This window comes from Leptonotus elevatus, chromosome 16, assembly GCF_054856555.1.
Source record: "Leptonotus elevatus isolate MCC_2025b chromosome 16, RoL_Lele_1.0, whole genome shotgun sequence".
In the NCBI taxonomy this organism is placed as follows: Eukaryota; Metazoa; Chordata; class Actinopteri; order Syngnathiformes; family Syngnathidae; genus Leptonotus; species Leptonotus elevatus.
In genome coordinates, this window is record NC_141254.1 from 14,543,852 (window position 1) to 14,565,754 (window position 21,903).

General features: G+C 39.9%; 2 protein-coding genes across 9 annotated transcripts in view; one reads left to right on the forward strand and one right to left on the reverse strand.

The window, feature by feature from the left end:
- LOC147160902 (roundabout homolog 1-like) overlaps positions 1–1,059 on the reverse strand; it is a 113,342-nt gene extending 112,283 nt beyond the window's left edge. For both annotated transcript variants that reach the window (XM_086098505.1, XM_086098501.1), the window contains exons 1-2: positions 968–1,059; positions 140–305 (exon numbers count right to left, since the gene is read on the reverse strand). The gene's annotated coding sequence lies outside the window, so the exon portion shown is untranslated. The remainder of the gene's footprint in view (positions 1–139; positions 306–967) is intronic.
- Positions 1,060–1,456: 397 nt separating this feature from the next.
- acaca (acetyl-CoA carboxylase alpha) overlaps positions 1,457–21,903 on the forward strand; it is a 37,179-nt gene continuing 16,732 nt past the window's right edge. For 2 of the 7 annotated variants that reach the window (XM_086097859.1, XM_086097860.1), the window contains exons 1-37: positions 1,457–1,655; positions 3,319–3,580; positions 5,379–5,511; positions 5,645–5,783; positions 6,074–6,183; positions 6,265–6,346; positions 6,439–6,537; positions 7,390–7,496; positions 7,595–7,705; positions 7,786–7,995; positions 8,269–8,439; positions 9,385–9,546; positions 9,618–9,781; positions 9,867–10,017; positions 10,743–10,846; positions 11,080–11,307; positions 11,374–11,524; positions 11,597–11,731; positions 12,707–12,853; positions 12,952–13,140; positions 13,692–13,792; positions 13,887–13,975; positions 14,128–14,252; positions 14,438–14,551; positions 15,076–15,189; positions 15,269–15,358; positions 15,467–15,585; positions 17,408–17,431; positions 18,247–18,312; positions 18,986–19,129; positions 19,221–19,323; positions 19,420–19,527; positions 19,639–19,695; positions 19,964–20,008; positions 20,803–20,844; positions 21,391–21,606; positions 21,716–21,871. In XM_086097859.1, the coding sequence (XP_085953985.1) occupies positions 3,348–3,580; positions 5,379–5,511; positions 5,645–5,783; positions 6,074–6,183; positions 6,265–6,346; positions 6,439–6,537; positions 7,390–7,496; positions 7,595–7,705; positions 7,786–7,995; positions 8,269–8,439; positions 9,385–9,546; positions 9,618–9,781; positions 9,867–10,017; positions 10,743–10,846; positions 11,080–11,307; positions 11,374–11,524; positions 11,597–11,731; positions 12,707–12,853; positions 12,952–13,140; positions 13,692–13,792; positions 13,887–13,975; positions 14,128–14,252; positions 14,438–14,551; positions 15,076–15,189; positions 15,269–15,358; positions 15,467–15,585; positions 17,408–17,431; positions 18,247–18,312; positions 18,986–19,129; positions 19,221–19,323; positions 19,420–19,527; positions 19,639–19,695; positions 19,964–20,008; positions 20,803–20,844; positions 21,391–21,606; positions 21,716–21,871 (4,539 nt within the window). In that variant the 5' untranslated portion in view covers positions 1,457–1,655; positions 3,319–3,347. The remainder of the gene's footprint in view (positions 1,656–3,318; positions 3,581–5,378; positions 5,512–5,644; positions 5,784–6,073; positions 6,184–6,264; positions 6,347–6,438; positions 6,538–7,389; positions 7,497–7,594; positions 7,706–7,785; positions 7,996–8,268; positions 8,440–9,384; positions 9,547–9,617; positions 9,782–9,866; positions 10,018–10,742; positions 10,847–11,079; positions 11,308–11,373; positions 11,525–11,596; positions 11,732–12,706; positions 12,854–12,951; positions 13,141–13,691; positions 13,793–13,886; positions 13,976–14,127; positions 14,253–14,437; positions 14,552–15,075; positions 15,190–15,268; positions 15,359–15,466; positions 15,586–17,407; positions 17,432–18,246; positions 18,313–18,985; positions 19,130–19,220; positions 19,324–19,419; positions 19,528–19,638; positions 19,696–19,963; positions 20,009–20,802; positions 20,845–21,390; positions 21,607–21,715; positions 21,872–21,903) is intronic. The other 5 variants (XM_086097861.1, XM_086097864.1, XM_086097865.1 and 2 more) reach the window with 3 other exon arrangements.

Genomic DNA, 21,903 nt, shown 5'->3' on the forward strand with positions numbered 1-21,903 from the left:
CAAAACACTAGTTTCTGCAAGCACCAGCCACAAATTTGTGTATGTTTTTTTTTTTTAAATAACTTGACTCATAAATATAAATTCTCATAAAAGTTTCCATTACGGTGGGTATATTTCATTGTTGTAGTGGTTCACTCACCTCACTTGTATTTGGGCAGCATTTGTTTAGTTCCCACCCAGTGACCCAGTGGTCTGAATGGCAGTATGAAAGGTTGTCTGTCTTGTGAGTAACTGGCAACCAGTCCCGGCTAAAGTCCACCTTTTGCCCAAAGTCATCTATGGATAGGTTCCAGCTTCCTCTGACCCTGGACATAAGTAAGGTATGAAACATTGATAAATGGATGAAGGCTGTTTGCTTTGCATTATACAGAGTATATTTCACATAGCTTGTTTACCTTGGCACTACAAGAGAATTATAACATTAGACAAATATTTCAGCCATTCAGTGTTAACTAAGGTAAACAGTCTGTTATGTATTTGATGTTCAATATGCAAGGACAAGCAATCAAAAGTAGATGCAATTTTCAATTTCACTGCTTCTTGACATTTGTTTCTGTCATTGACTCTCACTCTTGCATAGGAAACAAAATAATAGGAATGCTGCTTCTGTTTTGATTGGTCATGCAGGCTGCACACTGGCACGATAAAGATGAAAACAAAAACTTTACTGTCAAAGATAAGCCATGCTGTCTCGACTCAACTTGCTTTCAAACGCATACCATGGGATTTTAAAGCCATCTAGTGGATTAGATTTGTACTGACGTTGTGTACATTACCTGACTGCATTAATTTTTTTTATTTTGAGTATATTATTGTACATAAAAATGAATATTTGACAGTAGACCGGCGAACATTTTAAACAGATTTTGATACAATTGATTGTAGCTCATTAAAGAGACTGTTATAAAATAGAGTCTTCCGATGGACTGGGCTAATTTCACTTCAACATACACAAATAATAACTCACGGCTTCGCTATATACGATAACTTTTGTCGCGTTTCCATGGTTTTGTTGTGACACATGCAGCACGCCAGAGAATACCACTTCCTGGACAGCCTCAGAAATCTTCTTAAACCCGCCCACGGAAACGCCTCTAATATTTCATTGGTTCTCGGAATGACACCCGTCTAGTTTTAGATCTAGATTAAATAGACACTTTCTTTACAGGAATCGTAAACACAGGCAGATTACATTTTTGTTGATAATGGTAGGAAGCTAATGCGTTATATTGCTGCTTGCATTGTGTTCTCCTCTTTCGGTTACATGTGAATCTGATAATTTATTTTTTATTTTTATTTTTTAATATACATAATCATTAAAACACTAATTATGACAAAATAAAATTAAAATAACATTACGAGTATTATTTCTGTGCACATAAAAGCACACTAGTCGCCATTTTGGAGGCGGAGTCATCTCTATCTCGCCTGTTTCTATGTCGGAAATTGAGGTCAGAGGGGAATGTACAAAAGTAACCTGTTTGGGAATCGTCACATCACCCCATACTCTGCTGTTTAAAGCCTCTGAACCGGTTGCCGTGACCTCATCACGATGCAATTTCACTACGGAAACACATAATGTCTTCGAAACGCCAGTAATTTATTCAGCTCTTCAACTTGACTGTTCAGGATTGCGTGCCGGTTTATCTCCACCGGTGAGTTGACGGGTTTTTTTTTATGAGCCGCATAATCGGACGGTCCATCAACTAATGCTTTCGGAATATAGCGAGTACAGTACAGTACAGCGTTTACTGTATCAATGAGCTTTTCGGCTCGCTAGCAAGCGTGTATATTAAATTAGCTTTTGTGTGTGTACTAAAACGCTATCACTAGCATGCATTAACTACTACTAGACAGTTGACAGTTAGGATAAAAGCCGACTGAAATCTTGGCTAGAAGACTACCTCCTTAACTTTTGGACAATTCTGCATATTTGTACTCGTCTAACTTCTCTCCCGATGTTTGCCTCGGTTAAAACTGTTTGATCGAAAAACTTGGCTTGTTTTTCTGGTCATTTCAGCAGTTGTTTGTTGCATGTGTGTAAGGGGCCTCATCCTTAAATTGCAGAGCATCAGTGGTACACCTGCTTAAGATGCTGGGGGGCGAGACGACACAAAACTCACCTAAATTACCACGAGGAGTCCACGTGATTGATTATCGTAGGCAGCTTGTTGAGCTTTACCCAAAAAGGGTTAGAATGCAAAGAATAGTTTATTTGGTAACTGTTGCGACTGCTTTTTTGTCATTTGGAGGTGTGAAGAAAGCAGTATACAGTACTAGCCTACACGTGCTTATATTGACACAAGGCATCAGTGCCTTTCAAATCATATTTCCTGTTGCTTTTATAGGGGTGCACATCAGTAGGTCTGGATCGGTATTGTCTCCGATTTCCTTAATTTCTGGGCCAGTCCTTTCTTGTCCGCCGATCTCATCCCCCTCCACAGAAGTCTGAAAGAGTCAGACACTATCCTCTTCTGTCAGTAGGCCTTATCAGCGGAGTCCAAACTTTTGTTTTCCAGGGCTGGATGCAAGAGACTTTGACACTTCACCTTTAATCTATTTTATATAATGCATGCCGTATATACATGACTTGAAATCATTGTTATTCTTTGCTAATCAATGACTTCATTTGAGGAGCAAAGTTCTAAATATCCTACTGAAATTTATATTGAATAATTTAGTTTTTGGGATAAAGTATATTTTTGCTTGTTCAATGAGCAACTATGAATACAAAATAGAAAGTAAGACATTTAGCTTAATAAAGAATAATAATGAATGACAAATTGCAGCACCGGCACCAACCAACAGAAATTCACTTCTAGAGCAATTTGTATTTTCAAAATGATATTAAGAATGACTGTGTGACAGTTACTGCAGTATACAATAAAAGCAATTCCGCATACTGTTCAGTTCTTTATTCTGGTAATTATGAATACACATTTTAAAACTATTTTGGTGATGTGTGTGTGTGGTATGAGGATGTGAGTGATGAGAGCTTCTCTTGCCTTGCCCCACCATGTATCCATTTTAATATATGCAGCAAGCAGCTAAAAAAAAAATGATGGTGGACCACAAATTACACCAGGACTGTAGTTTGGGCACCCCTGTGCTACATGGATTAAAGTAAATTCTCCTAAAGCTTGGAATAGTTTTCAGACTCTCTGTGTCTGGGTTATGGTGTTGCAATAGCTATTGCATTATCATTATACTATCTTTTTAAGTAAGCCACTTTTGCAAACACTCAAACAGTATCTCATGCCAGCAGACCGTATACTGACTTTCATTATTAACAACTTTGCTGTTCTCTCCCTTGTCCAGTGGTCGCAACCTGTGTGTGTCAGCCAGCCATGGCACAGCAGGAAGATGCTACCAAGAAACACCCACCTATGGCAGCAGTGCACCCCCACTTTGCTGTGGGATCGGTCTCCGAGGAGAATTCAGAAGATGAAGTCCAAGGGAAGCCGGATGTGAAGCTGGAAGAGAAGGAGGGGCGTTCTTTGTCACCATCATCTGGAAGCTCTGATAGCACCAATGACTTGAGCTTTGAGCACATTGACGGCTCCATGCACAACAATCTAAGGTTAGGATCTATACTTGATAATACATTTGTTTTTTGTTTCTGTACCTAATATTGGTTTGGTTTGGTTTATTTCATTTTTACAGTCTATTCATTTGGACTAACTAATAGTTCAATACAGTATTGTATTGTGCAAAAAAAATGTTAGACCATTTGTGAACATTGCCATATTTCAGATTTTCTCTGTTGTAATTTAGAAAATAATTATTGTTATTATACGGTACCACTGCTAAACCAGTTAGTCTGGACTTTGTACGTTATGTTTTGTGTACAGCGTTTTATTGCAGCGACGATTGTTGTGAAAGTGCAAACTTTTTAAAGATATCAGTAGCAATTTGAGCACTTGATGCTGTTATTTCTTCATTCCTTAAACTTGCTTCATTCTCCACTCTATTAACAGTACCAATATGAGAGGCCACAATTTCCAATGTAACACTTGTGTCAGACTTTAGAGAGGCCTCACCTGGAGCTTCACGCCTATGGTTTGCCTGCTTTGCAGCATGTGTGAAGAATGTAGTTGCACTGGCTACTCACTTGCTGAAAATGTCCCCCGGGTTTGCGTGATTTGGGTGGAAAGTAGGTGTAAACTTGTGGAATTTAGGTTGAGCAAAGCATATTTATGAATGCCCCATCTGACTTGTCAATGGTGCTATTCAGGTTGATAAGAAACACAGCCTTGTTGCTTTGGGTAGCTCTTTTAGGCTTACAGGGCACTATGATTGAATCCCCTTTAGTGATTTAGTTTTTGGAATCAGATCTGATATCTGGCTGGAATAACCTAGAGGGAACTTAAGGCTTCAACATCCATTCAAATGGAAATACTGTTTTTGCCCTCGCTCACACTTACATTTTCACTCTCAATACTTAACTTTTTGCTCCACAGGGGGACATGAATCGCTATCTATCTAACACAAGTGTGTTTTCACTTTCCTAGTAACTTTGACGGTGTTGCAATCGTGCAAAACATAACAGGCCACAAAAAACAGCCAGCCAAACGGGCTTAGGCACTGGCACACCCTCCAGCTCAGTGTGTAATGTCCCTCCCCCAGTTGGATGGCGCTTGAGTTCGAAACGCTTGCTTCTTCTCTCTTGTGTAAGAAGAGAGAAAAAAAAGCATGCTTTCTACGAATGTGTAATGTGTCACTGAAGTGTGACTCAGGTTAAAACTATTGAATCAAGTAACTATCATGTCACGTTTTTGTATGGTGCGACGTGTGTTGAGGGCTGTGTAAAATGTAAATTGGGAAGTATACACTAGATTTGACTCAAGTCGGCTGTTCAACTCCTGTGTCCACAACCATGGTAGCTATGGAATTCTTGATAACTGAAGCCAGCATTGTACTGCTGCTTAAAGGTGCATTGTGCCGTTTAAAAAGGTCATGTTAAATCTTTTTCTACATCATGCATGCGCCCCCAATGCCCAGATGAGTAGGAAGAGCCCTCACTGTTTTACTCTGACTTCACCTATAGCTTTTATCTTCCCTTTATAGTCGAGTGTGACTTTGGGGAGGGGAGGGACGGAGTTTTTCTTACCTCGTTTGAAGTCATGTCTTCGTTTTCCAACTGCGACTGTCGCTTTAAGATCGTGCATGAACGAGCCTGACACAGATGCTGCAGTTACGCTTTGGGCCAGAGGTGGCAGTCGCGAATAAAAAGTAACAAACTGCACAAAGATCCTTTAAGACAAATTGTTGAAAATGAGCAACGAGTAGTTTCCTCCTTATTCTCTGTGTATAGTTAGCTATGTTATATATATATATATAGATATGACATCTATAAATGTTTGTACTTCTATAAACAGGCCGAGCATGTCTGGGCTGCACTTGATGAAGCAAAACCGTGATCGCCGACGTATTGATCTGCAGAGGGACTTCACTGTAGCATCTCCTGCTGAATTTGTCACACGTTTTGGTGGCAACAAGGTCATTGAGAAGGTAATTGTCTTGGTCTCATGCACAATGTACCAACTGCAAAAAAAATAAAAATCTAGTCCCAGTTATTATCATGTGTCATGATTGGACGACATCATCGTTGCTAGACTGTAGCAGTAATATTTTGCTTTTTCAGGTGCTTATTGCTAATAATGGAATTGCTGCAGTCAAGTGCATGCGCTCTATTCGCCGCTGGTCTTACGAGATGTTTCGGAACGAACGGGCAATCCGATTTGTGGTGATGGTGACACCGGAGGACCTGAAGGCCAATGCTGGTAAGGACTGGCAAGACTTTCTCTGAACATAATAATTTAAGTAAAAGATAAATGTGTTGTCAAATAGGACAGCAATGCACTGGGTATTCCAATTCCCTTGTTAATTGTTTGTGGAGAGATGGTGTCACAGAACTAAATTTAAAGACACTAGGACTGTAATGTTGTCTGACACATTTGAATATCTCCAGATACTAGGCAAAGCTGTCCTCCAGTTGTTGTGAGAAAATAATACATACATATTAGAAATTGTCCAATTAAAATATTTTTCTGTTGTTTTTTTTTCGCCTCAGAGTATATCAAAATAGCGGATCATTACGTGCCTGTGCCAGGAGGTACTAATAACAACAACTATGCTAATGTGGAGCTCATTTTGGACATTGCTAAACGAATACCTGTACAGGTACCTCCCATTCATTTAATGCTCTCTCTTCTTTTGCACTATAATGGATAAAGTAGCTAATTTATTGATGTTGTCTTACAGGCTGTTTGGGCTGGATGGGGTCATGCCTCAGAGAACCCAAAACTGCCAGAGCTGCTCCAAAAGCACGGCATTGCTTTCATGGGTAAGATACATTTTCTGGCATAGTTAAGTTTTGCATCGCAGGTGGAAAAAAAAATACTGGTACTTGTCTTCTACTAACTACTTCCTCCTTAGGTCCTCCTAGTAAGGCAATGTGGGCACTAGGAGATAAGATTGCTTCCTCTATCGTGGCTCAGACAGCTGGCATCCCCACCTTGCCATGGAGTGGAACAGGTATGCTTTCCTTTATGTCCAATTAGTTTGCAAAACAGCCTCTCATTTCTATATCACAAAAACAATTTTAGTTTAGCTTTTCCCAATCTTCATTCATCTTAAGGAATTGTCCCTTTTATTTTTGATAGCTAGTTGCGCTCAACTAGAATTGCTCAACTTGGCATTGCAAATCAGGCAGTTAGGACCCATCACTCGACTCAATTCTATATTTATACAGCACTTTTCAAACAACCACCACTGTTTTCTTAAGATGGCACCCAGGGGCAGCAAATAGAATGAAAACAGCAGAGGCCCCAGAATTGAACCCTGTGGGACACCATACGTTCCGTTATACAATGTGAATTCATTTTGCACATATTCACCTGATCACTTTCTTTTTTTGCTCAGCATAGCATGAAGTGATTACGCTAATCACACAACGTACTATTACAACAGCCACAAGTTGACTATTGAGCACACCAAATTGCCTGCAGCACAGATAGGCCAAGCAATGTAGAGTGATTACCTGCAGCCAATGATGGCCAAGTGTGGTGTATTCATCACAAATCTTTTGAGTTGAGTGTATGTCCTGACCTCTGCCGAATCCCTGAGACGGACTCACCAAATCCCCTTGGGTTTGTTTGAACCCATCAGCAACAAATACAAATGGAAGTGGCCAAACATTGGTTCCAAGTGTCACAAATATGGTATTTAACTTATTAAATCTGACATTTTTGTGTCGTCCGTTTGTGGTCAACTCAGCCAAGTGAGCTGATTTTAAATAAATAAGATAAAAATTCTCAGCCTTAACTACGTAATATTTCTTCATGATATATGTGTACCAGTAATATGCTCCCTATTTCTCTCTCCCAGGCCTGACAGTCGAATGGTCCGAAGACAATCAAAGCAAACGAAATATCACTGTTCCTCGAGACTTGTACGAGCTTGGCTGCATCCAGGATGTAGACGATGGCCTGAAAGTAAGTCCAATGTCAAAGTGAGCATTCAGAGCCTCCAGTATCACATGTGCTCCGAAAAACTGCGTGCATGCGACAAACTTGCTCGTATCTACCGATAGGCTTCTGACAAGGTCGGCTACCCTGTTATGCTGAAGGCGTCTGAAGGAGGGGGAGGTAAAGGTATCCGTAAAGTCAATTGCGCTGACGATTTCCCAAACCTATTCAGACAAGTAAGTTCAAATAAGGCACTGTGTTGTCAGTTTAAATGTATGATTTGTTTATCAATTTTTTTTTTACCTTAATGCTTCAGGTCCAGGCAGAAGTTCCAGGTTCCCCTGTGTTCGTCATGCAGCTCGCCAAACATGCCCGCCACTTGGAGGTTCAGATTTTGGCAGATCAATACGGCAATGCCATTTCCTTGTTTGGCAGAGATTGCTCAGTTCAGCGGCGACATCAGAAAATTATAGAGGAGGCGCCAGCAACCATTGCCACATCTGATATTTTTGAGGACATGGAAAGGGTAAATACAATTTTAGAAAAGCGCACCTCTCCCAACAATGAATCATTGATCTCAGTCTTCTCTCCCAGCTAATGGCTACTGTGATTTGTAAAGTTATCCTGAATAGAAACAAAATGTGTTGTGTAAAATTCATGAGTTAGTTGATAACTGCAGTTAATAACCTCACCTAGCCATGTCTCATGTCTTAAAGCATTGGCTCCAGCACAGCTCTAAAGAGGATAAACGGCATAGAAAATGGATGATTAATTCATATTAAATGTCTTCTGTATCCAGTGTGCTGTGAAACTGGCGAAGATGGTGGGCTATGTGAGTGCAGGCACAGTGGAATACCTCTACGGCCAAGATGGCAGCTTCTACTTTCTGGAGCTCAACCCTCGTCTGCAGGTTGAACACCCCTGTACTGAGATGGTGGCTGATGTAAATTTACCCGCTGCTCAGCTTCAAGTGAGTCCCAAGTACACCTGCGCTTGTAGAAAAAAGACAAGCTGTATACCACACTCAATTTGTTGACCATCTCGGATAGCAGGCTGTATTTATGCTTGATTGCATCCAATAGTCTACGTTAGACGAGGCCCCCGTCTCCATGGCAACTAACTGCCCAAGAGACACATCATTGTTGCAGATGCAGTGGTTGAAGCTGCAATTGGTCACATGGTGTGCACCCGCTGTGTTTAGGATTGTGTGTGTGTGTGTGTGTGTGTGTGTGTATATTTAGGTCAGCGTCAGTCAAGCTGAAGGACAGCAATGTAGGGAAAGCTGCCACTTTTGAGCTGATTGGGCATCACCGTTGAGTGACATTTTGTTTTTACAGGCAAACTGAATATTCACTCTCTTTTTGGGAGATGATATTTTTCAGTTGAGTCATTTCTGAGAAATTTCCTTAATATTCCTGTCACTTCATCAAAACATGACACTTAACTCATTTGCTCCCCAAAACGTATAAAACGTTCTATTTTAAATATTACCATGGTCCCAAAAACTTATTTATACGATTTAATGGTTTTTTTTTATGCTAGAGCATACAGAATGCTTTGATGCAGCCTCTGACCTGAAGAGGCCGCTTGAAGCAATGGTAGTTATTCCCAAAAACGGCCAGCCGGTGGCAGCAGAGTATAAGAGATCAACCAGGGCCATGTTGCAATAAGCTCTTTTGTGAATAATGATGAGGGTGAGAAGCTCTGTCATCCTGGAGGGACTCCGGGTCGAGCTACTACTCCTACGCGTGGAGACTCTCCATTGGAGAGGAGCCAGTTGAGGTGTTGCGGGTGAACTTCAAGTACACATGCTCAATCTAATGAGATTCAGCGAATGCTTTGCTTTACGTACACGCAATATACCGGTAGATTCAAGATAACATGCTCTTTGGGCTCATTCTGCCCTCTGCTTTAGATTGCAATGGGCATCCCCCTTAACCGAATCAAAGACATCAGGATGCTTTATGGTGTGCAGCCCTGGGGTGACACTACCATTGACTTTGAGGGTCTGTCGACAGCTGCTTCCCCACGAGGGCATGTCATTGCAGCACGCATCACCAGTGAAAATCCAGATGAGGTTTGTGTATTCCTCAAGTTTCTCCTCATAGTTGTGGCTGTATGTTTTCATCAAATGGCGTCTCTGTGCAGGGTTTCAAGCCAAGCTCTGGAACAGTACAAGAGCTGAACTTTCGCAGCAATAAGAACGTGTGGGGTTACTTCAGTGTTGCAGCTGCTGGTGGACTACATGAGTTTGCTGACTCCCAATTTGGACACTGTTTTTCTTGGGGAGAGAATCGTGAAGAAGCCATCTCGTAAGTGCATTGTTACTGGATTCACAAAATCATTTACTAAGTACTTGCTGTGTTGTAATCTTACTGGGAAATTTTGATTTTCTAGTAACATGGTGGTAGCTTTGAAAGAGCTGTCTATCAGAGGAGACTTTAGGACCACGGTGGAATACCTCATAAAGCTACTGGAAACAGAAACCTTTCAGCGCAACACCATCGACACGGGCTGGCTGGATAGGCTAATCTCCGAGAAGATGCAGGTGTGTGCAGATGTTTTTTATTTTTTTTATTTTTTCTTTTTTATAAATATGTTTGTTTTGATCACTGAATACTTTTCCCCAACTGTTTGAGAAATACTGCATTTTGTATCGCGTTTACACTCACTGGCCACAAAATTCTTAAAGTGGAAGTCAACTTTAAACATCTCTTGACAACAATATGCTATAAGTGACTTCACTAGTCTAAACATGACATTCTGATTAATGTTACATTTGTTAAATAAGAGTTATGAAGCAAAATCCAGCCATTTTTATTCATCTCGAGGCGGCATTTTGCCACTTGCTGTCGACCGAAATTGACATCAATGTTGTTAAGGCAACGACCAATCACAGCTCACCTGTTATCTGAAGCTGAGCTGTGATTGGTTGTTACCTGAGACATGAGCAACATTGATGTCATCTTCAGTCGACAGCAAGTAGCAAAATGGCCGCCCCGTGAGATGGATAAAGACGACTGGATTTTGCTGCTTAACTCATGTTTCACTAGCACAATATTAACCATCAATACCATATTTAGACCAGTGGGGCTGCTTAGAACATATTGTAAAATAAAAATTAGGAAGTTGACGTCCCCTTTAACGGATAACTTTAATGAGTGAGGTTTAATTGTTGATACGGCAGAATTGTATATTGTATTGACTTAAATAAGTCACAGTATAGCAGTAATTCTGGTACCCTGCCATTCTAAAAGTATTTGTTGCATTCAGGCTGAGCGTCCAGACACAATGCTGGGAATAGTGAGTGGAGCTCTTCATGTGGCAGATGTTAATTTGAGGAACAGTGTGTCCATTTTCCATCATTCTCTGGAGAGGTAAGCATGTGGCCATTGTATTTGTCTATTTTACATCAAACAGTGGACCTTCAGGACCTCAACCGTGTTCCATTCCAGGAAGTTGTTTAATGTGTGTTAATATGTTCATATGGAAATACATAGAATTCACCCTTTACTTCATTTTCTTTAAACAAATACATTCTTGAAGCTTCAAGTGTGCACTCTAATTGCCTAATAGAAAGTGCTCATGGGTTCTGTACATTGTGATTCAGGGGGCAGGTTCTGCCAGCCCACACGCTTCTCAACACAGTGGATGTAGAGCTGATCTATGAATGCGTAAAGTACGTCCTGGCGGTGACTCGCCAGTGTCCCAATTCATATGTTCTCATCATGAATCACTCCACTGTCGAAGTGGATGTCCATCGGCTAAGCGACGGAGGTTTATTGCTGTCCTATGATGGCAGCAGCTACACCACATACATGAAGGAAGAGGTAGACAGGTAAGATGAAATACACAAAGATATGCTTCTTTTACTTATGATCTCAACTGGTTTTCTTCTCGAAAGTTACCGCATCACCATAGGGAACAAGACCTGTGTTTTCGAAAAAGAGAACGACCCTTCGCTGCTGCGATCTCCATCAGCAGGAAAAATCATCCACTACACAGTTGAAGATGGAGGTCATGTTTTTGCTGGCCAGGGTTATGCTGAAATAGAGGTATGCCATTTTTGCTTACGTGTGCACATTGTAAGCGTTGGTTGAGTCGATTTGTACTGATTTCAATTGCAGGTGATGAAGATGATCTTGCACCTTGCAACTACTGAGTCTGGTTGTATTCACTATGTGAAGAGGGCTGGAGCATCACTGCAGCCTGGTTGTGTTATTGCCAAACTTCAACTCGATGACCCCACCCTGGTGCAACAGGTAATGTCAGAATGATGTTCTTTTCATGTCAAGTAGCAATTTCTACTTGGCACATGCACGCATTCCTGTTTAAATACCCTATATTCTTGTGAGTAACACACAATTAAAAAACAAAGGAATCCGAAACTATCCCAACATATTATACATGATTCATAAAAATTACAAAACAAGTTTCACGTTTTATAGATGTTTACCAATATCTAGATGTTTTTTTTATTATAAAAATGCACCCTTTAATTCTATTATGATATTTAATGTCAAATACAACAAAGTACCTCAATAGTAAGAAAAAAAAAGGGCATTGCGGGGAGCCAAGAAGCAACAATTGTTCATGCCATGTGACGGAACACGCAGCCAACAATTTCAAGATAAAATCTGCCAAAATACAGCATTAGACGAACATCAGGTGTGCTTTTATTTTGATGTGTGTGATGGTGCATGGCGGTTGATTCGTCTTCTCAACTGGAAGTTGGAGCCCAGCGAAAACTTGTCATCACAAGCTTTTGTCACCAACATAAAAAAACATCATCCTGAAATCTTGTTTAATCAGTAAAAAAAAAAAAAAAAAAAAAATTATGCTGACAGTGTAGAATGTGGCGTCTGTCTAGCAAGCTAGTGTGCCTATAGATCCGTCAAACTTTCAAAGACAGTTTAATAGACAGAAATGACTGCACACTTTGATGCTGACAGCCTGACACAGTTTGCATTTCTTACTGATCAATTTGAACAAAACAGGCTTACTCAAATGTGCTGTTTAGCAAAGTTGCTACTGTGGGTCTGATGTCACTTCATCTCATAGCCCAGAAAAATTACTAATGTTCCTTGTGAGGAAAATAGTTTGCTGCTATGCATAGATTAAATTTAGGGGGAACAATTTTTATCTAAAAAGGATTACTAATAGATTGGTTATTACTAAGCAAAATGTGTTATTTATTGGCTACACGGTTTGAAGTGATTTTTATTTTTGTTTTGCAGGCACAGCTGCATACAGGAACATTTCCCTCCACCCAGCCTGTTGCTCTGCGAGGAGAGAAACTACACAGAGTTTTCCACAACACACTGGATCACCTTATTCACGTCATGAATGGCTACTGTCTCCCTGAACCTTTCTTTAGCGCCAAGGTGAGATCTCATGCAACATCTGGTTAGAAACAACTCAAAAAAAAGAGCTATACTAATGTGATGCTATTCTTTGAATATGCTAACTTCTGTATTTTCAGTTGAAAGAGTGGGTCGAAAGACTGATGAAAACTATGCGTGACCCCTCGTTACCGCTGCTGGAGCTCCAAGATATTATGACCAGTGTCTCGGGTCGTGTCCCCCCTGCTGTGGAGAAAGCCATCAAAAAGGAGATGGCTCAGTATGCCAGCAACATCACCTCAGTGCTTTGCCAGTTTCCCAGTCAGCAGGTGGTCCAATGCATGCACACACACACACGCACGCACACACACACCCCCCCACACACACACACGCATACACACATTGACAGTATGCATCAACTGCTAAACCACAGCATTCTGTTTTGAAGGGTTAGGTTGATGAATCATTTTTTTTGGGCGGGTGGGGGGGGGGGGGGGGCGCTTTTACCACTTCAATCATGTGCATTTATTTAATACTGTATTCATATCAATATGGATATTGCTTGGTCTTTGATACAATTGAGGCATTCATTATTTCAGTATGCACTACCAGTCAGTAAAGGGTGCAAATAACTTGTACAAAAGTTAACATTTAGCTTAAATGCTCCCTGCTATTTGGTGGAGATAGGCACTAAGCCCATATATACTGTACTGAAAATCTCCTAGTAAGTGACATCCCCAAAAAAGGTTTACAGTTGCATGTAAATACCACAAGATGGCAGAAAAGTACTACATTTGTCTCACTGAGACTCCTCAACCCATTCAACATATATGGTGCCAAATAATACTTTGCTTTTATTATATATTTCCCTTCTTTCCAGATTGCAAACATCCTGGACAGCCACGCTGCAACTCTTAACAAGAAGTCTGAAAGAGAAGTCTTCTTCATGAACACGCAAAGCATTGTTCAACTGGTGCAGAAGTGAGTGCCATAGTCTGTATGATACGTCATTCTTCTGCAACTTGTTTACATTGCATCATACGGGCCGGTGTCTTGTTTGCCTATTTATTTACAGATATCGCAGTGGGATCCGAGGTTACATGAAGGCAGTGGTAATCGACTTACTCCGACAATACCTGAAAGTAGAAATCCAGTTTCAGAATGGTGAGAAATTGTACTCAAACAATGTGCAAATGGTATACGGCCAGATGTAATACTACGTTCCTCCATTGGGTGGCGCTCTTTCACAATGAACAGCTTTGAGTGGCTGCAGTTCTCAGTACTGTGTGGTACAAATGTATTTGTTTGTTTGATAGGACACTATGACAAGTGTGTGTTTGCCCTGCGTGAAGAAAACAAAGGTGACTTGACAAATGTGCTCAACTACATCTTCTCTCATGCCCAAGTCACCAAAAAGAACCTACTGGTTATAATGCTGATTGTAAGTCCATCATATTTTGTATATTTGAGTATGAAGGTTTGTTTCTATTTCCGTTTAATCCACTAAGTGTGATATACAGTATTTAGTCAAATGGAATTTCCTTGGAATTGCACTGTACACAGACACTTGAATGCCCCCCCCCCCCTCCTGTGCATGAGCAGTAGTACTGTGTATCCTCTCTTCAGGACCAGCTGTGTGGCCGTGATCCTACACTGACAGAAGAACTGATGGCCATGTTGACTGAATTCACCCAGCTCAGCAAGACAACAAACGCGAAGGTGGCACTTCGTGCACGGCAGGTTGGTTGTGCAGTTCAAAACTAAATAAGAAGGCCGAAATTACTCAAATAAAGTGTAGTATGAGAGCACATTCAAAAGTGGCTTGCAAAGAAACTACATTGTTACATTGGAGAGGAATGTTTCTTTAACACATAGATGAGGATTTATGCATTTTTTTGTCATATTCATTTTTTAAAATCTGAAACTCAACAATTTTTTTATTAATTATAAATGAATAAAATGCTAACATAAAATTTTGCTTTGCTAGACCTTCATTGGTGTCCTCCAATTGTAATTTTAATGTACTATAGTTGTGGGCCAAAAAAATATGTTTGTGTGCACAAAACAAGGATGCCAAATCTCCTTTGTATTTTGTAATACCGTATGCCATAAAAACTAATTCTCAAAGGAAGGTTAATGTTTTCTAACAAATCAGTCGGGGTGTACTCATTTATGTTGAGCACTGTATGAACATAGGAAAGACGATGTCTGAGATAATAAAATCCAATGAGGTATGAAATCATTCATAATTTCATTCTCTGCAGGTGTTGATAGCATCTCACCTCCCCTCTTATGAGCTCCGCCACAACCAGGTGGAGTCTATCTTCCTCTCTGCTATTGATATGTATGGCCACCAGTTCTGCATTGAGAACTTACAGGTAGGCAAAAAGGACAACCTGCAGATGTGGTTGACTTATTAGTGGAGCAAGCGCTTATGACTGTCAATTTGCTTTCTAGAAACTTATTCTTTCTGAAACATCAATCTTTGATGTTTTGCCCAACTTCTTCTACCACAGTAATCAGGTGGTCCGAATGGCCGCCCTTGAGGTGAGATCATCATTTCTCTCGGTTCTTGAACCACTTTGCACTGATGTATTTTTAATGCAGAGTGCTCACAAATCTAGTCCTAATAATGTGCCTTCATCTCTCTCGCAGGTTTATGTACGCAGAGCATACATCGCTTATGAGCTCAACAGCGTGCAGCATCGCCAGTTGAAGGACAACACATGTATAGTAGAGTTCCAGTTCATGCTTCCCACCTCGCACCCAAACAGGTATTCAATTGATGGTTAATTACAAAGTTAAGAATTATTTGATTCTCCCTCAGAATTGTACTTGGTGATACATCCCTTTTCCTGAAGGATTACTATGTTTTTCCTCCCACATAATAGATGCATGATGGATTTCATTATGACCAACTAAAAAGTGCAATAATTTCATAGGAAGATAAAATTGCACTGTTACTAGACTGCTTTCACAAGTCAACATGCTCCTATTTCTCAGAAGGAATTAGCGGTCTAATTTCCACTCCTTTTTTTTTTTTGTTAGCTTTAAGTGCTCCGTCCACACCCATTTTCCTTAAAGCGGAAGCCAACCGTAAATATTTCTTGACGATAATACCTTATATATGTGACCTCACTAGTCCCTTCTGATTAATATTACATTTGTGAAATATAAGTTATGCAGCAAAATCCAGCCGTCTTTATCCATCTCGGGGCGGCCATTTTGCCACTTGCTGTCGACTGAAGATGACATCACAGTTGCTCAGCTTCAGAAAACAGGTGAGCTGTGATTGGTTGTTACCTGAGAAACTGTGATGTCATTTTCACTCAAAATGGCCGCCTTCTGATATTGATAAAAACGGCTGGATTTTGCTGCTTAACTCATATTCCACTAACGCAATATTAACCTGAAACCATATTTAGACTAGTGGGGCCGCATAGAACATATTATTGTCAAGAATTTATTTTTGGTTTGACTTCTTCTTTAAACATTGTATTTGTCAGTGTTTGTTTCTGTTATCTGTATTTGGCTGTGGTGTTTTGAGTTGCTTGTCCCAGTCCGATTCTTTAAATGTTGCAAAGCAAGGTAGATTGCAATACCCGATTGATTCGTTTAAAATGTGTGTGGGCTTCAAAGCTCTCCCGCCTGCAGAACCTTATGTAAGCTCGTCCTCCTAGGGGGCACTGTTGCCAAAGATAAATGGACAAATTTGAGGATTGTCTTGTGCATGTTCAGCATTTGAACATGCTTGTAGTGTGTGATTGTGTTCTGGTTGTTTGTGTGAACGAGTATCTGTTTGATTACTTGCTGTCACTGTGCATGACTAGTATGCTGGAATTACAGAAGAATGTCATCACTATGCACATGCCAGCCACAACAGTAGGTGCACGTGCACTATTGTGAGCTCCAAGACCAACGCATGATGAAAAAGTCAGCTTTTTGAAACATGTTTTGACCATTTTTTTTGTTTTGTGGATTATTTTCATTTGATCATATGCATGATTGTGTAGATCCGAACTGTTTTATTTGTGAAATCATATTTTGGATGTAGTATAATGTGGGATCCAAAATACAAGTATTATTATTATGCAAGCTATACATAGAACTACAAGTTATTAATCTGGATAAAAATATCATCTCTGACAGTATCCATCAAAAGTGAGCATGAAAAGACTAATTTCAGTAATTTACAATTTAACTCCTAGCGAATCTCGTTAGATTGATATGGATTGTGCGGGCGTACCTACTGTTGTCGCTTGGGAATGCGTGTACTGCACGTTTATGTATGTGTCATGATTTACTTGTTTCTAAAAACAGCATGAAGTGATTGATCCTTTACCTTTTGTTGAGAGAGAGAAGCTCAACAAAAAACAGCCTAAATATCTCATGATGCATGTTGTACAGGGAGCAGTCAAGAAGTAAAATGTGTGCTCAACCTTTTGACAGCCGAGTGCATTCATTTAGATATTGACTAGGGCATAGTAAACCATCGTTGAGATGAACTAACACACTGCTACAAATTGACTGTCTTCCTGTCCTGATGCCTGCCAGTCTGCCACTAACCCCATATTAATCAATGTTGTTTGATTGCAGAGGGAACATCCCCACTCTAAACAGGTATTGTAAACATTCTTTTTGTTGCATAGACTAGTTTAGATGCATGGCCAAAGCATAAATTCAATTTAAGAGTAATGTATCTGGTGGTATACCTGGAGAACTACAAAGTGCAGGCTTTATTTATTTTGTTGACGACAGCATGGCGCTCAACTCATAATCTGTGTTATGCTCATTAATGTCTGCGTGTGAGTCTTCAATGTTATCGATAGGGCTGGGTTTTAAAAATCGAATATTCTATGGAATCAATGTTCCTTTACGAACCTGATATAAATTCATAAAACCATGAATCCATTATTTTAATTTATCAATTTTTTTTCTATCTTATGTTTTTCTTGACCTTTACTGTTCACATTAATTTTGAAGTACTGTTCTACATTTATGAAAGACCTGACTTATTGCACTGTAAGACCATTTACAATTTGCTGAATTAGAATTGTGAAAATATTTCCATCTCATCCATGCTGAAGTCTATGTTTGTGTAACACTTAAGTGATTATAACTATTTGCTTACTTTACTTTTATTAATAAATTAAATAATTTCACCAGTTACTGCTTCCGCTTCACCGTTATTTGGAATTTAATGTTTGTTGAGTTTTTATCATGTCCATTTTTAAGAATAATATATGTTCCATAATTAATCAATGTCGAATTGAATTGAAGTGAATCAAATCAGGAAAAAATCGAATCGAACTGAACTCTTGTGAATCGAAATCGAATCGATTGAGGACATTAGAATCAATACCCAGCCCTAGTTATTAAGATTTTGAATAACATGTACAAATCTGCTGAAATAAATGATGTAACTGTCCTGCTAGGAAAATACCTTCAATCCCGGACATTCTAAAAGCCAAAACTGTCTCAAATTTGGAATCTCTGGACAGGTTTGATGCCAAACTTTTAAAATACTCTCAGTGGGTGTAGGCTTTGGGTTAACATTAAAGAGCACGTATGGGTCTAATTGGTTTTTTTGCATTTATTTGTTGTGTGAGAATTTTTTGTTGTCTGAGCCGAGTGACATGACAAAATGACATTTGGTCTCAGTCTATTATGCAGCCCCACTCCAACTCTACAAAATTAGCCCTCATATACTATGACTTCTGACACATTTGGTCAATGGAGCTGAGGTTACTTTAGACCTCTGGGATTTTGATCTGTCAAAGCAAGAATTCTGAATAGCTGGGGTCAAGTGTCAGATTTTTGTCATCACTCTATGGGTTATCAATGCATTTTCCCTCCTAATATTACTTTGTGGGGACGCAGGCAATTTTATTGGTCCAATTTGACTAACAAGCCGTCTGTCAAATATCCCTGATACAGCTGCTTCATTCTGCTCAAATGTAATAGCAAAATCTTCTTACTACCTGCTTTTTATTGTTAAAGCCTCATCCAATTTAACTGTCTTTATACCAAGGGAAAGGGGAAACAATGCTTTCCACAGCATCAAAAAGCTGGGGGTTCAAATCTCTTGGGACACATTTGGGACTCTCGTAAGGTGTATGGAAAATGTCTTCATATCGCTTGTGATGATTGTCATTCCAATCCCTTTCACCACAGGATGTCATTCTCATCAAACCTCAACCACTATGGCATGCTGCACATTGCTAGCGTGAGTGATGTTTTGCTAGACACCTCCTTTACGCCCCCATGTCAACGAATGGGGGCCATGGTCTCCTTTCGCTCCTTCCAGGAGTTCACCAAGTTAGTGTGTTCTATTTTAAAGCATTTTAAATGGAAATGTGAATGCATTGGGTGACTAAAGTACGGTTTCCTTTTTTTTTCTTTTTTTAAGGAACATACCAGATGTGTTGAGTTGCTTCACCGACTCTCCTCCCCCAAGCCCGACCTTCCCCGAGGGAGGTAATCCCGTCCTGTATGGTGAAGAGGACAACAAGGTGGCAAAAGCTTATTGTACTTGTAGGCTACTGTAATTATTACTTGTAGTGCAACAAAAAATTGCTATTTTACTTCTTCTTTTTTTGCCAATTCAGAGTGCCCAAGATGAACCCATTCATATATTGAATGTGGCTATAAAGACCGACAGTGACATGGATGATGATGGCTTGGCAGCCATGTTTCGGGAGTTCACCCAATCAAAGGTTGGAAGTGGAATGTTAGCTAAAAAGTTTGTTGTTGATTTTCTCAAGTTTAATATTAGACTAACGCAATACTTTTTTTTTTCTTTCTTTTTTTTTTTCAATCAATCCCAGAAATTTCTACTGTTTGAACATGGAATCCGTCGCTTGACTTTCCTTGTGGCTCAGAAGGTAAGACTCCTGTTCTGTTAGTTTCTCGTTTTTTTTATGTGTGTTGGCTTCACCATCTGCCTTGCATGTCACCCTTTTAATTGTTTGAATGGCTGCCATTTGACCAAAATTGTCTTCATATACTGGATTACTAATATTGCCGAATGACATTTGTGCATTCTGTATGTTGTTCTTGTAATAATTTGAGATAATTTGCATTACAAATTCTGCCTTGTCTCTCCTGTATCTCCTTTTGCATGCCTTGCTTTCGCAACATTTATGATGAAAGGATTTCAGGAAGCAAATCAACTGTGAGGTGGACCAAAGGTTTCACGTAAGTAGAGGCAAAGGGGAAGGAGGGCAGCGAGCCTAATAAAAAAATATATACTGTATATGAAAGTAGAATAATTGTATTATTGGTGGTGTCTGATGAATCATTCCATTTATATCTGCAGCACAACAAAGTGTTGGGGCAGTTGCGTAATGGGTACAATGGGTATTTGCAATAACAGCAAAAAATGAGGGCATTGTGAGTGTCTTGCCTTTTGACCCTGATATTGTTTTGGCAATAGGGTTTAAATGTTTTTTCTTCATTGGCCTGTCTGTGTCTGAGAACTAATCATGCTCAGTGTTGTCAGTGCCATTATGAGGACCTCGTTAAATGGAGGGGATTTTTTTTTTTAGCACTCTACCTCTAAAATGTTTTCCTCCATTTACGATATTCTCGACACAATGTGTAATCAGTGTCAAATTGTGTCTGTGAAGCTTGTGCACAATTGCTGGCCTACTGTTATCATGTAGCATGTGAGAAAAGCATCTCCAATCGAGCTGGTATTGTTGTCGAGCACTTCATCTGATATCATTCAACTGGGCAAGTGGGCAGTTAGATGAGCAAGGGTCTCTGAAAGAGTGTCATGTTTTATTCATTCGCAAAGGGAATGTATACCTTTCTACACACTATTCTTATATGGACTCACCGTCAGAATGCATTCAGTACGAGACATATGAGCTACAAAAACTCACTTTAGCTTTTTGTGATTGCATTTCTAAATTGTGCATACCTAACTTCTGATTTTATTTTGAGATTATGTTTTATTGTTCTGCTTTTTCTTCTTTTTCCTTCAACAGAGAGAATTCCCCAAATTTTTCACATTCCGCGCCAGAGATAAGGTAGGTTTCTGGTTTGAAACATGGTAATGGTAAAGCTAAAGTTGCTACAAGGGGTGCTTAAGGACATTTTGGAATTAGTGATCGGACAATCTAGTTCACCAGTTTAAGCATCAGCTCTTTACATTACGGTGACTATTTTTTAGATTGATTGTCGAAATAACTTTTTTCACCCCAGGCTACATTGGATTTCTTCCATTGTAGACATTTGATGGCTCCTTCTCTCTCTTACCCCTGATAGTTTGACTACAATGACACCAGCAAAACTCATTAAAGTAATGAACTCTTTAATTATGTCTCCCATTTAAGAGAAATGACACCCATTAGCGGCTCTCTGAGAATGAGATTGCCCACGATTTCATTTACTTAATACTGTGTAGCTCTTGGGCATCCTTCTACTTTTATTGGGAGCCAGTGTTCTTGAAACTACCATTGATATAATCTTGGTTAATAGCAGTTTTGTAGTGAACTCGCCTTGTGAAGAAGGTGCAAATTTTTTTCAAGAGTGTTTGTCTTGCATTGTTGATTATTATGACATCTTCTCAACAGTTTGTGGAAGATAGGATCTACCGCCATTTGGAGCCGGCTTTGGCTTTCCAGCTGGAGCTCAACCGCATGCGAAATTTTGCCCTGACTGCCATTCCATGTGCCAACCACAAGATGCACCTCTATCTGGGTGCAGCGCGTGTAGAAGTGGGAGCAGAAGTTACAGACTACCGGTTCTTTGTGCGAGCCATTATCCGCCATTCCGATTTAGTCACAAAAGTAAGAAACTGAATATACTACATATGCTCGATCAGCTGCCACAGTTGATTCCGCAAATGAATCGTACTTTCTCCTTCTCACTGCTATCTTTTTTCTGTCCCTTCACCAGGAGGCCTCTTTTGAGTACCTTCACAATGAGGCTGAGCGTTTGCTTCTTGAGGCAATGGATGAGCTTGAGGTTGCTTTTAACAACACGACAGTGCGTACTGACTGTAACCACATATTCCTCAATTTTGTCCCCACAGTCATCATGGACCCTTCAAAGGTACAGTACGTCGGACCATTCTAAAATTAACC